This window comes from Cetorhinus maximus, chromosome 11 (assembly GCF_964194155.1).
Source record: "Cetorhinus maximus chromosome 11, sCetMax3.hap1.1, whole genome shotgun sequence".
NCBI lineage: Eukaryota > Metazoa > Chordata > Chondrichthyes > Lamniformes > Cetorhinidae > Cetorhinus > Cetorhinus maximus.
Window position 1 is genome coordinate 116,840,180 of NC_135889.1, and position 15,069 is coordinate 116,855,248.

General features: G+C 42.7%; 2 protein-coding genes across 2 annotated transcripts in view; one reads left to right on the forward strand and one right to left on the reverse strand.

Annotated features, from left to right (window-relative positions):
• The window catches only part of sema5ba (sema domain, seven thrombospondin repeats (type 1 and type 1-like), transmembrane domain (TM) and short cytoplasmic domain, (semaphorin) 5Ba), a 344,144-nt gene extending 336,193 nt beyond the window's left edge, over positions 1-7,951 (reverse strand). The window contains exon 1 of the mRNA XM_078552610.1: positions 7,813-7,951. The gene's annotated coding sequence lies outside the window, so the exon portion shown is untranslated. The remainder of the gene's footprint in view (positions 1-7,812) is intronic.
• A 435-nt stretch (positions 7,952-8,386) lies between these two features.
• pdia5 (protein disulfide isomerase family A, member 5) overlaps positions 8,387-15,069 on the forward strand; it is a 114,907-nt gene continuing 108,224 nt past the window's right edge. Inside the window, exon 1 of the mRNA XM_078552628.1 lies at positions 8,387-8,488. Within this exon, the coding sequence (XP_078408754.1) occupies positions 8,429-8,488 (60 nt within the window). The 5' untranslated portion in view covers positions 8,387-8,428. The remainder of the gene's footprint in view (positions 8,489-15,069) is intronic.

Here is a 15,069-nt window from a genome sequence, read left to right on the forward strand (position 1 = left end):
GAAAATGCCAAAACTGAGATCGATAAGTTTTTAAAAACTCTTTCATGGGATGTGGGTGTTGCTGACAAGGCCAGTATTTATTGCCCAACCCTAATTGCCCTTGAACTGAGTGGCATGCTGGGCCATTTCACAGGGCAGTTAAGAGTCAACCACATTACTATGGGTCTGGAGTCACATGTGGGCCTGACCAGGTGAGAACAGCAGATTTCCTTCCCTAAAGGGACATTAGTGAACCAGATGGGTTTTTACAACAGTCGCCAACAGTTTCATGGTTGCTATTACAGAGACAAGCTTTCAACTCCAGATTTTATTTTATTCATTGAATTTAAATTCCACCAGCTGCCGTGGTGGGATTTGAACCCATGTTCCCACAGCATTAGCCTAGGCCTCTGGATTACTAGTCCAGTGACATTACCACTACACCAAGAGTAAAACAGATTGTAGATACAGATCGGCTGAATGGTGGAAGGCTCGACAGGCCAAGTAGCCTACTCCTGCGCCACTAATCATGGGATGACTTCTACTGGAAGATACTCATGTTGGCTGAGGATACTAAGGATTAGCAATAGTCATGGAGAAGCACATTTATTCTGAACTTCCCAGCCTCCTGACTAGAAATGTGGTGGCTAGAAGACAAGAAAATAAATACTTTATCCCCATATTTTTACGTTATTCTTTGTCTGTTCGGGATACTTCTCTCAATGCCACACATCATTTTGAGGCAATTGTTTCCTGTGATGGCAAAATCACTTTAAATCAGTGTAAAAGCAACAAGTACTTGCATATATAAAGTGCCTTGAATGCAGCATAATATCTCAGGGCACTCCACAGGAGCATAATCAAACAAAATTTCACACTGAGCCACATGAAGAGATATTAGAACAGAAGAACAAAAGTTTGGTCAAAGAAGATTTTAAAGGAGCATCTTAAAAAGGAGAGAGAGGTAGGAGAGCCAGACACATTTAAGGAGAGAATTCCAGTGGTTTGGGCCAATAGTGGGGCAAAAGAAATTGTAGATGCAAAACAGGCCACAATTGATGGACACAGAGTTCTTGGAGGGTTGTAGGGCTAGAGGAGGTTACTGACATGGGGAGGAGTGAGTCCATGGAGGGATTGGAAAACAAGGATGAGAATTTTATATCTGAGGCCCAAGTGGAACATCAGCCAATGTAGGTCAGTGAGTACTGAGGTGATGGGTGAAGAGGACTTAGCGTGAGTTAGGACACGGGTAGCAGTGGCTTCTATGAAAACACCTCTGTCATTAATCCTGAGGAGATTAATTCATTTTAGGGGTTTATGGGCATGTGATATGAGGAGGGAGGAAGGAGAAGGATTATCATAGGGAGCCAACACCATGATGCCACATCGTATTAATGTAACAACATACAACCCCAAACAAAACAGACTGTTTCTAAAAGGTGATGAACAAAAGGAAAATATATTTTAAAAGAAATTTTATATTTTCTTAAATATTCAGAATAACCTAAAACCTATAAAACCCTTGACAGGCTATTAAAGTTGAAGCCATCAAGCTATTAAAAGTTGAAGCAGATTACCCTGGCACAGCAAGGTTTCCACAACTCTCAACTTAGAATGCCTTATGAAAACTTCATTTGTAAGGAGCATCTTAAAGGGGGGGAAGAGAGCTGGAGAGACAGAAAGATTTAGGGAAGGGTATTCTAGAGCTTAGGTTGCAGGCAGCTGACGGCTCGGCTACCAATGGCAAAACAATTGAAATCGGGGATACCAGAATGCGTTCAAGCTGGAACACAAGTGACTCCCGCCTCAGCGTAAACTCTTGCAATGCAGTTTTGTGTTTTTGAATCCCGCTGGTGGTCAGTTTGGCAAAAAAATGGGCCAATCGCAGACATGGGTTTTTAAGCAGGGCGATAGCTGATCTCCTATTGCATTGCTCGTCGAGGACAGTCCAGAGCATGTTGTGACATTCAGCAGCTCACCTGGCCTGTCCCTTTAATCTGGCTACTGCTCACAGCAATCTAACAGCATGTATGGAGACCAATGAGTTACTAATTATTGTTGCTGTTGGAAATGTGTGTGTCCTGGCAGCTTTTTGGGAAGGTGCCAGGTTTTTCTCAAGGTTAGAATAAAAAGACCAGGAGATAACTGACTTTCTTCTTTAAAACATTTTTTTTTTAAATTCCATTGTAAAATGTTGGTATCTTTTACAAAGTTGGATGTGTGAGCCGTACCATAAAGGCTGCATTTAAAAATACGCTAATATGCAGAGCAATCGTACAAGTGTGCCACTGATATCATTGTGTTCTCTATGTGCACAAGCAAACCAACCACAGGTCTTACGAAACACTGTAGAATATTGACAATACCTCCTCTAAAGAGAGATGAATGTTCAGCTATAAAATGCTAATTATCTGCGTTCCAGCACTTTCACCCATATAAACACATTGCTTATGATTTAGTGGAAACTTCCAACAGTACACAATAAATGGAGAAGTTTATTAAGTGCACAAGTAAAATCAACATAGCTTATAGCACTAATGCCGCCCACTGCTGTTGTTGCTTTCTCACAGAACTGCTAACTCAACCAATTCTGGAGCCAATGCTAAAAGCTTTGCATTTCTCAGACTTGACCCAATAAAGGTAAGACTTTGTTCAATGTAATTCAACAAAACCACTTAGACCAAGGGAAAAAAAGAACGATTTACATTTATATAGCACCTTCGACGCTATCAGGGAGTCCCAACACTGCAGCCAATTTGTGACAAATGGCGACGTAATCATGACCAGAAAAATCTGACGCTTTTTAAAAAGTGACGTTGACTGAGGGCTAAATGTTGGTCAGGACATTATGCAGAACCTCCCAAATCTTCTTTGAAATAATGCATTGGAATTGTCTACATACACTCGAAAGGGTAGACAGAGCCTCGATTTAGCGTCTCATCTGAAAGACGATACCTCTGGCGGTGCAGCACTCCTTCAGCACTGCACTAGCAGTGTTAGCCTAGAATTTTTTTTATGCTCAAACCTCTGGAGTGCGGACTCGAACTCACAACCTCCTGGCTCAACAGCAGGCACAAGAGAAAAAGCGAGAGTGAGAGCGAGAAGTACTGTGAAAAAGAGAGCGAGGAATGAAAGCATTTATACAGGCTGATTTGAATCCTTGACTTCACAGTCCAGATCTGCACCAAAGGAAAAGATGGGATTTTTTTACCTTGATGTGTGATAGCCTGATATTATTTACTGTAGTCTATGCTTGACACTTTGAAGCAATTCAGCTGCAAATCTATAATAAATGTGGATTTGAAGATATAGCACAAAGTGTGTTTGAGACTCTATGAAGTTCCCTTTAACCCATAATGAGGTTAAAACCAGGTGGATATCTCTGTAGGCACAGAACAGGAATAATTTCCCCCTGCCCCACAAAACATGTTTCAACGCAACCAGACAAAAGTCAAAATGTGAAGGTCAGGACAAGGTTTAACTCCATAATTATACATACTTCGAACTATGTTCTCCCTTTCAGAAACAACACCAATTCGGAATGATAGTAATACAAAACTTAACCATGGAAAGGGCAGCCAGTGCCATAAAAGCCTCCCTCAACCAAATCCCTTAGATTTTGTAAACTGACCCAATCTATCCCAGTTAAAGAATCAACTGTATTTATACAGCATCTTTCACAACCCCAGGATCCCCTGAAGCACCTCATAACCAAGAGGTTTTTTTTTCCCCTAGCATAGTCACTGTTGTGTTGGCAAACAAAACAGCCAGTTTGGGCAAAACAAGGTGTCAGAGTTAACAATGAGATCATTCGTAGTATCATTAAACGCTACAGCATAGAAAGAGACCATTCAGCCCATCCTGCCCATGCCACTATCCAATTAAGAAGAAAGGCTTGCATTTATATAGCACCTTTCACCTCAGCTTTGCCCCAAAGCACTTTTCAGCAAATGAAATAATTTTAACATGTAGCCACTGCTGTAATTTTTTTTATTCATTCACAGGATGTGGGCATCATTGGCCGGGCCAGCATTTGTTGCCCATCCCTAATTGCCCTTGAGAAGGTGGTGGTGAGTCACCTCCTTGGACCGCTGCAGTCCATGTGGTGTAGGTACACCCACAGTGCTGTTAGGGAGGGAACTCCAGGATTTTGACCCAGCGAAAGTGAAGGAATGGCGATATATTTCCAAGTCAGGATGGTGCATGGCTTAGAAGGGAACTCGCATGTTCCCATGCATTTGCAGCCCTTGTCCTTCTAGATGGCAGAGGTCATGGGTTTGGAAGGTGCTGTTGAAGGAGTCTGGGTGCAGTGCATCTTGAAGATGGTACACACTGCTGCCACAATGAGCTGGTGGTGGAGGAAGTGAATATTTAAGGTAATGGATGGAATGCCAATCAAGTGGGCTGCTTTGTCCTGGATGGTGTCAAGCTCCTTGAGTGTTATTGGAGCTGCACTCATCCAGGCAAGTGGGGAGTATTCCATCACACTCCTGACTTGTGCCTTGTAGATGATGGGCAGGCTTTGGGGACTCAGGAGGTGAGTTACTCTCTGCAGGTGTAATGTAGGAAACATCACTTTTAAAAAAGCAGATTTTTCTGATCATTATTACATTGTTATTTGTGGGACATTGTTGTATGCAAATTGACTGCTGTGTTGGCAGTCCCTGACATGTGGAAGTGCTACATAAATGAAAATTGTGCACAGCAAGCTTCCACAGACAGCAATGCAATAATTGCCAGGTAGATCTGTTTTTGTGATGTTGATTGAGGGATAAATATTGATTGAGGAGAACTCACCTGCTCTTCTTCAAAATAATGCCATGGGATCTTTTTTATCCACTTGAAAGGTCAGACAGGGACGTCGGTTTAATATCTCACCTCCAAGACAGGGACCTCTGACAGTGCCGCACTCCTCAGCATTGCACTGTGGCGTCAGCCTTGACTTCTGTGCTCAAGCCCCGGAGTAGGACTTGAACCCAGACTCACTGATGAAAGTGCAACCAACCCTGGTTGACACCCCCACCCCCAATCTTTTCTTTCCCAATATCACTGCAAAATGCTTTTCCCCTTCGAGTATTTATCCAATTTCCCATGACCCGTTAATTTTACGGCACCGATTGAGGGGCAAATGTTGACCAGTTCACCGAGTGGACTCCTGCTGTTTGAATAGTGCAGCGGGATCTTCTATATCCACCTGAATTGGCATAAAGGTGAAGCAGCATTCTCTCAGCAACACACCCCCGAGGTGCCAATTCAGCCCATTTTCTCAAATCCCTGGAATCTACAACTTCTGACTGAGGAGATGAGTTTTTTTACAAACTGAGCCAAACCTGACACATGCTGTCTGGTTGCCTGGAAATGTATTACAGCAGAAAATGGTTTCTAAATACTGGAACAAGGTTGACAACAAAGCAAGTTTTTAAAATGTACCCCCCCTATGTTGTAGATTAGGGCGTGTGTTTAAAGTTACCTTGCTGAACGACATTAAACCCAACGCTTCCTCCCCAACCCATGATCGCCAAAGCGAAATACATCTGCAGTGGAGATCTTCAAATTGTGGACAAATTAAACTGCTCAATGCTCGAGGAGGAGAAACGCCGTGGGCTTAACTCTCTCCCCGGCACTTCCGACAGAAGTTAGCACTGCTTGTAAACAGACTGGAGGCAGAGCAGTGGCGAAATGCAGATAGCCCGAACCTCCTCCAATGTGTTATATGCGGGTCACGCCAAGATAGCAACCCTCCCCCATTCCCATCAAAAAAGGCACACACACACACACACACACATATACAAACACACACACAAACACCGCCCCCCCCCATACACACACACACACACAACCCCCATACACACACACATTACAAACACACACACACAACCCCCATACACACACATATATACAAACACACTCACCCATACACACACATACAAACACACACATACACACACCCATATACTAACACACACCCCCATACAAACACACCCCCATACAAACACACCCCCATACACATACAAACACACACACCCATACGCACACACCCACATACCCTTACACACATACACAAACACCCATACACACACATACAAATACACACATACCCTTACACACATACACAAACACCCATACACACGCATACAAATACACACATACCCTTACACACATACACAAACACCCATACATACACATACATACCCTTACACACATACACAAACACCCATACATACACATACAAATACACACATACCCATACACACATACATACAAAACCCATACACAAACAGCCACACATACATCCATACACACACACACACACACATACACACATACAAACACGCGCACACATACATTCAAACACACACATCCAATACACGCAATAAATACCAATTATTTATATATCATATAGAGATCTATATATATTACATATATATCTAAGAGAGGAGCTAATGCAGTCAAGTTTGGACTCACATTGGGTCTTAAAAGGGTCAACTAATCAATTATTATTCATATCATAAAACTTTGAATGATCACATAAGACGGCTAAAAAGGGTATTTTAAAGCTGCACTGCCTTGGTCAGAACGACTTCTGATTGCCAAGGCGCTGGTACTTTCATTGCAGGATGTACAAGGTGCACAGGTAGACTGGAGAGCGCCACGATGACGAACTGGACTCTACAACCGATCACATTCCCCCTGCGTTTATAACCACAGGTCAGGCTGGAAACCAGAATACCTGGAGCGTCGCTATGTTGGTGCGTGGGATAAAGTTTTAATTGCCCACAGATTTCCTGATGTAAGTGATGATATGTAGGTGCTCCACAGCTTTTATATCTTTTATTTTTTTTTAAAAACCCCTCGGTCTGCGCAACGTATAGCGCTCCACAGTCCAGCGAAACGTGACCCAAACACAGTCACAGAGGATTATAGGGAGAGGATCCAGCCTCAGCCTCCTCAGGACCCCCGACATGATACAAGAAAAAGACGAAGGGCTCTCCCAGCTCGCAACTTTCAATAGCTCTGGGGCAAAACCGCTTCGCATCAACACCAAGGCTGCTACACTCCACCAAAACATCTGCAGCCACCAGATTTTACATCCCCAACAGCTCTCCCGAAAACCCTGCCCTTTCCAAAGGTGTTCACTTTACAAAGAAACAATTCCAATTCATTAACCTCTGTGATCATCCGATGTATTTCTATACAATAGGTTTTATTTTTCGGTCGCATTCCGTTGCTAAAAAGGTCCCCTCGCCCCCGCCCCGGTCCCCAAGCCTTTCCAGCAAACCTTACAACTTTCAATGGCTTGTTTGAATAGAGCATGCATGGAAAGAGGATTTGGATTACGCTGCTAACCCCATCCATGCCCGTTTGATTCGCGGCTGCTGCACCAACTCACAACACTGCGAAAACCTACAGCATAAGCGAGCTTATAATTGTTTTCTTAAAATCAACAGTATCAATTTTTAAAAGCCACCAACACAGGCTGAGGTGGATTAACGCCAACATAAACCGTCAGATTCCAAAGCTTCAGACAATCCATCAAACAAAACAATCAGTAGCAGTCCCACAAACGTGGAAATATCACATCGAAGCTACTACATGCAGATGCCAAAATATATTCGCATCTATTTTGTTAAAAGGAGAGACTCCTATTTTTATTTCAGAGAAAATACTATCTATCAGTAGCAAACGCCAGCTATTTCGATCAGTGCTATTTTCGTCTTGATTTATTTTATTATGCGTTAATTAGAAGTTGCAATAAAAGTTTCCAAAACTTTCCCAACTTTTTCTCTTAATCACGAAAGTTGCAAAACAAGGTTTCCCAAAAGTTATGCTCACCATAAAAATAGTTGTCCGATAAATTAAATAGTAAAGGTTTTCCCTCCTTCTGCCTCTCTTTAATCCCGATTGTATTTAAGAAGTGGTTCTCCAGCCCGCAGTGGTTACAGTATCCACAAGAACTAATCTGCAAAGTGATGGCTTTCTCACCAACAGCGCAGCCTGAACCATTTCACAGGGACATTGCAATTGCCATCTGCCAAGGAGGTAACATTGTTAAAAAATACATAACATATAAGTTCATATTCACCGTTTCTTGCGCAAAAGTATGAAACCACTTATTGGAATAAAATTATAAAATTCATTCAGGAACTAATTTTCACGCCTATTCTTGCTTATTGCTCAAATTCTTTGATTTATCAAAACTGCTTCCCCTCCGTGCTCCTCTTTCGAGAGACCAGCTGGTCGGGATCCTTGGATCGACCCTGCAGCTGTGAGTACGCACGCGCAAATCCTTGGCGGCGCGACGCACGACGGGATTTGTAGTCTTGCCCGCCAAACCCAGAGGCCCTGCGGCCGGCGGAGACGACAACTCCCAGGATCCATTGCGTCACGGTTTTCTATATATGGTGCCCGCGGCGCCACGGCGCATGTGTGAACCGACCACCGTGGCAAGATGGCGGCGCGCAGGGCTTCAGGTGCTTGGACTTTGCAAACGGTTTATGTCTTGCTGCTGGTGAGTTGTGCCCGCCTTCACTTTTCCTCGGGGTAGAAGCGGTTAGGCGACGTCTCCTTCATCAAAGAAAAAGACGAAATAATAAATAGTTGTATTTATAAGCTGGGGGGGGGGCGGGGGGAGTGTTTGAAGAGATTTATTGCGGGACTGGGAGGGGAAGTGGTGGTGGTTGACCAGCAACGGACACCAGTCAGCTGCTGTTCTCCCGCATCCTGTTGGTGTTCAGGTGCCAGTCCGTGTAATGTTTGCAAATCGCTCGCAAAGCTGGTTTGCAACTTTTATCTTTGCAATTGAAAGCTTCGATTTACTTGTGCATTTGCCACTTGGTGCATTTTATTATTATAACAAATCCCCAACAGCTCACTTGTCTTAAAATAAAAACGGAACGTGCTGGAAAAACTCAGCAGGTCCGGCAGCATCTGTGGCGAGAGAAACAGAGTCAACGTTTCAAGTCCGTGTGACCCTCCTTCAGAACGTCAGCGTTCAATTGTTTGACTGTCTGAAGTTAAATGATTTTGTCATCTGTTTTCCCGAAGCAAATGTTTGTATAAACGCCTTATGTCAATTAATAAAAGAAAGGCCTCTTATTAATATGTACATATATATATATAGTAATTCATGCCACGTGCATTCAGGATATTGATTGGGTTGGACTTTTTTTTAGAAAAAACTTTTAAAGTAATTGGTAATTGAAGGATGAAAGGGAAAATGAGGAAACATTTTTTCACCCAGAGGGGTGGTGGAGACCTGCAAGTATCTGCCTGAAGGGATGGTAGAGGCAGAAACTCTCTCCACATTTAAAAAGTACTTGGATATCTATTTGGAAAAGTCAGGACCTGCAGGTGTACAGGCTTAGCGCAGGAAGGTGGGATTAGCCTGGATAGCTCTTTGTTGCCTGGCACAGAATTGATGGGCTGAGTGGCCTCCTTGTGTGTTGTAAATTTTCTATGATTCAGCCCTGATCTTTTTTGAGCTTTTCACAATTTTTGCCAAGTAATACCCATGCCTGTTGTCAAGAAGTAGATAGGGAGTGGGACATGTCTCTACTGTTACATTGTCAATAACATATCTACAGTCCACAAGCTTATCTGTGTCTGAGTGAATGTCCTCTGAAAAGGAAACAAAAGACTTGGCAGAGAAACAAAAAATGTTGCAATGACATAAAAACAGAAATGTTGCAAACTGGCCAAGATGGACAGCATCAGAGGATGGAGAAACAAATTTTACATTTTGGGTCTAAAACATTTTCATTGTCAGTGAACGATGCTGGAAATCTCAAATAAAAACAGCAAAAATTGCTTTAAAACTCTGCAGGTTGGAGAAGTGTCATCAACCTGAAATGTTAACGCTATCCTTCTGTTATCTCAGATGATCTGCACAGCATTTCAAACATTGTTTTTAGTTCTCTTCTCAAAAGGGATATTTGGCCAACTTTTCCCAGTGAGCTTGTTTTTAATCAATTAAATAGTCACGATATGTTTCCTTGTTTAAAAAGTAAACAATTCTCTATTGTCTAATAATCCTGAGAATTTAAGTTCAAATCCCCCCTCCCACCTCTTCTCTCCCACAACACACGCACACAATGGCAGTTTGAGAATTTGAATTGACCTTAAAATAAAATCTGGAATTGGTCAAATTAACCATGAAATTGTTAGATCTTTTTTAAAAGATAAAGCAACGTCACCAGTAACGGATCTGTAACCACCAGCATTTTGTAGCTCACTGCACTCTCAGTATCCAAATTTGGGCAGAGTTTTTTTTGATACACCTGTTATACTTCACTGAACTCCTGGTCACAACATTGAGTGCTTTACTTTTAAGTTTTGTGAGAATACATCTCTTAGTTTGTGAAGCAAGGCTTTCTGAAGGGAATTAGGTAATTACTGGAAGAGCGAATTTACAGTGCTGTGGCGATAAGGCTAGATATGAGACTAGCTGAGTTGCACTTAGAGAGACAACACTGATGCAAAGGGCCAAATTACCATCACCAGTCCTGTTAACAAATTAAGCTGTGCAATAAGTCTATAATCCCAGCTGGAGTCTTATTTAGAAAGGAAACTGGCCTTAAAAACAATCTAGTGACTAACTCCATTAAAATGTTAGTTCTATTGATTAATTTGGAGATGCCTGAATTGTTTTGTAAATGGCGAGGTATGGTTATGTAGTGACTACGTGGCTAGATTAGCTGTCAGAGGCTTGGTCTAATAAACCAGAAACCACAAGTTTCAACTCACTATAGAACATGAATTAGAACCAGGAAATAACAACCTAGTACCTCTGAAAAGTGCCTATGAAGCTGTCACATTGTCATGACCATTCAGTTGGCCCTTTTATTTCCAATAGGGAAGGAAAGATGCCATCCTTAGCTGATCTGACTGATATAACTTCAGTCTCATGCTAATGTGCTTATTCTTAACTGCCCTCTGAAGTGGCCTGCCAAGCCACTCAGTTGTATCCAGGAAAACTGGGCATACAAAATAAATAAGGTCAAAGATGCAGTATTCTGTAGCGAGGAACCCAAATTCTGACTTCCCAAAACCTTTCCACCATCTACAAGGTACAAGTCGGGACTGTGATAGAATGTTCTGTACTTGCCTAAATGAAGGCAGCTCCAACAATGCTCGATTGGCATTCTATCCACCACTGGTGTACTGTGGCTGCAGTGTGCGCCACCTACAAGATGCACTGCAGTAACTTGCCAAGGCTTCTAAGCACCCTCCAAGCCTGCAACCTCTACCACCTAGAAAGAACAGAAACACCACCATCTGCAAGTCGCCCTCCAAATCACACGCCATCCTGACTTGGAGATCATCGTTCCTTTATCATCATTGGGTCAAAAACCTGGAACTGCCTCCCGAACAGTACTGTGGGTGTGCCTTCACTGCACACGCTGGGGTGGCTTAAGAAGGCAATTCACCTAAGTAAGTGAGCATATCGAAGCTGCAAACATAACAAAAGGTTCTTTCTGATAAATGGAAAACTTGCAAGTTTACAAATACACTACAGAAAATAAGCTTTGGCTGTGCTGTGTGCTGCTTTGAGTGATACTAAATCATCCAGACCTGAAAGATGCTGCCAATGACAGCATCTTCAATTTTTACAGTATTGTTAATGTGCGAAGGGACTTTGGAATTTACACGGTAATGTGTTTCCAAGTGCAGTTCCCCATCTGTACCAAGTTGGCTGATTTTGGCTGGAAAATCCTCCATATGTAGCACCTTATCATACCCTGGCATGATAGATGACAAAATTCATCACTGCCTTCAATGTGCCAGCTGAGCCTTCAGCCAACTGAAGAAAAGGAGTATTTTAGGACCAGGATCTCAAACCCATGACTAAGGTCATAGTTTACTGGGCAGCAGTGATCCCTGTGCTGCTATATGCTTTGGAGACTTGGGCAACCTTAAAAGGCACCTCAAAACCACTGGAGAAGTAGCACCAGCAGTGCCTTCGTAAGACCCTCCAAATCCAGTGGCAAGAATGGTGGCTTAACAGCAGTGTCCTCTCCTGAGCCAACTTGCCCAGCATTGAGGCACTGATCACATAAAATCAGCTCTGCTGGATGTTATATGTCATTTGTGTGTCTGAGCTCGTAACAACAGACTCCTGAAGCAACTGGTCTACTCGGAACTCACTTGTGGCAGAAAACTCCCAGGAGGACAGCAAAAACACTTTAGGGATGTCCTTAAAGCATCCCTGAAGAGGTCAAACATCCCCACCGATTCAAGGGCTTGTGACCAACAAATGGAGGAAGGCACCAAAGTCATTGAGAGAATTCTGGAACGCAAGCAGGTGAAGTCGAGGCATCGGAGGGAGCGCACAAATTCTATACATCTATCTACCCAGCCCTTCAAGGACCACCTGTCCCACATATGGCAGAGTCTGCAGGTCGCACATTGGACTTACCAGCCAATTCAAAACTTATCGAACCAGCATGGAGGTAAGTCATTTTCGATCCTGAGGGACTGTCTGAAAGAGGAGGATCATGCTCTAATACATCACTGTAGAAAGAATAAGGCTGCCATATCCTCCTTAGAAAATTAGCATGTAAACAAGGTAAAGGAACTTCGTGATCTGGGGATGCAGATACACAAATCACTAAAAGTAGCAACATAGCTGAGTAAGGCCATTTAAAACATCAAAGCACTGTGGTTCATTTTGAGAGAAATAGAATTGACAAGTAGCGAAGTTATGTTAGACTGGTATAGAACCTAGGTTAGACCATACGTGTTGTACCATGAATAGTTCCAGTCTTCAAATTATGGAAAGGGTGTAGAGGTGCTAGGGAATGTGGGAAAAAATGATTTATTGGGATAATAGCAGAATCAATGGTTATTCTTGTCAGGAAAGATCAAACCGGCTGGTGCTGTCCTCTCCATTAAAGAGAAGACTGAAGCATGACCTGATAGAGGTCTTTGAGATTATGAAAGCATCTGATCAGGAAAGAGTGAGACACGTTGGACTCTTCACAAAAACCAGCACACGTCTGATGTGCCAAATGGCCTTCTGTGCTTTTATGATTCTAAGCATAATGCATGTATAAACATCTCTCTTTTAAGAAAAAACAGACCAACTAGTAGAGCAATCAGTGGCACACTCATGCACAAGCACTTACTTGCAATAGCTTTTCAGATCAAAAGAATCAACAAGCTGGGCTCTTTTTATTTCCCCTAGAAAAGAGAAGGTTGAGGGGTGACCTAACAGGGTTCTTCATTATGAAAGGGTTTAATACAGTAAATGTAGAGAAGATGTTTCCACTTGTGGGCAAGATCAGAACTGGGGGCCATAAATGTTAGATATTCACTAATGAAGCCAACATAGAATTCAGGAAGTGGTGAGCATGTGGAACTCACTCTTACAATGAGCAATTGAGGTGAATAATATTGATGCATTTAATGGGAAGCTAGATAAGCACATGAAGGAGAAAGCAATAGAAGGATATGTTGATAGGATGAGCTGAAGAGGAGTGGGAGAAAGTTCATTGAGCATAAACACCAGCATAGGCCAGTTGAGCCAAACAACCTAATGTAAGCACAATGCCCCAACATGCTTCACAACCAGTGAATTACTTTTGAAGTACATTCGCTGTTCCCTATTCAAGCCTGACAGCGGATTTAGACATAGCAGGCATAAATTCTAAATAAGATGCTTGGCATGATTGTTTTGATGGAAATTCTCAGCAGGTCAGGCAGTATCTGTGAAGAGAGAGAGAGAGAGAGTTAACATTTCAGGTTGACCTTTCATCTGAACTGGGAGGCGGCTTATGTGGCACATGAACGCTGGTGTGGGCCACTTGGAGCCCAATGACCTAATTACTTTCGATGCAATGCAATCCTGAGGTTTCACCAGTTCTGATGAAAGGTCACAGATCTGGAATGTTAACCCTGTTTTTCTCTCCACAGATGCTGCCAGATCTGAGTATTTCCAGCACTTTTGTTGTTCTTTCAGATTTCCAGCATTCATAGTATTTTGCTTTCGTAATCTTCTTTTGGTGGTCTGGGCTGTATACTTTCGTTCAAGTAAGGTTACATAATCTTATGTACCTGAGTAGGCCTGCAGTTCCTCAGTTGAACTGGTTACACCCCATCTGGAGTAGTGTTCAGTTCTATGTCCCGCTGTTTAGGTCGGATATACGTATTAGCCGTGAAGGAGGTGTAGGATTGATTCAGCAGAATAGAGTTTAATTACAAGCACAAGTTGCATAGACTAGGCTTGTATTCTCTCGACTGTGAAAGAGTTAAGGGGTATTGTCATTGAGGCATATAAGATGATTTGTTAGGGTATGTAGAGAAAACTCTTCCTTCTGGTGGGGAGGAGTGCAGGACAAGGGGCCATAACCTTAAAATGAGCACTGGGCTGTTCAGGGGTGATGTCAGGAAGCACTTCTTCACACAGTCGTGGAAATTTCAAATTCTTGACACCCCCACCCCACCCCAAAAAAACAAGCTGTTGAGGCTTGGGATCAATGGGAATTTTCAAAACTGAGATTAGTAGATTTTTGTTAGGCAAGGGTATTCAAGGTTATGGAACCAAGGTGGGTTAATGGAGTTTTGATACCAGTCCGCCATGATCTAATTGAATGGCAGAACAGGCCCGAGGGGCTGAACGGCCTACAACTATTCCTTCCTAACTGCTCATTGAAAAGGTAGCAACTGCAACAATGCACCACACCCGTCGGGGCTCATTTTTTGTCGTGAGTTTGAACTTGACCTCCAGACTCTTGAGTTCAGCTGGTTACTAACTGAGCTAAGCTTCCAATGTCGTGGAGCTGACATTGGGGAAGGTTATGGGGGTGGAGTTCAGTTTAATCTCTGTGGGCTACAGTGTGGACATATTGGTTAATATTGCTGCCTTTGGTAATGAGAGCACTGGGCAAGAGTAAATTGACTGCTGTGATGTGTGGCCAAAATCTTCAACCGGAATCTATAGTAAGAATGTTGGTGATTATTTATCCTTTTTTTCCCTTCTCCTACCGACCCTAAAGTTGAAGTGTTGAAGATGATAGCAGCATCTCTACTGCATCCCTTTTCATATGAATATTAGTGTCTATTTGTGGAGAATATGCAAAATAGAGTGCAAAA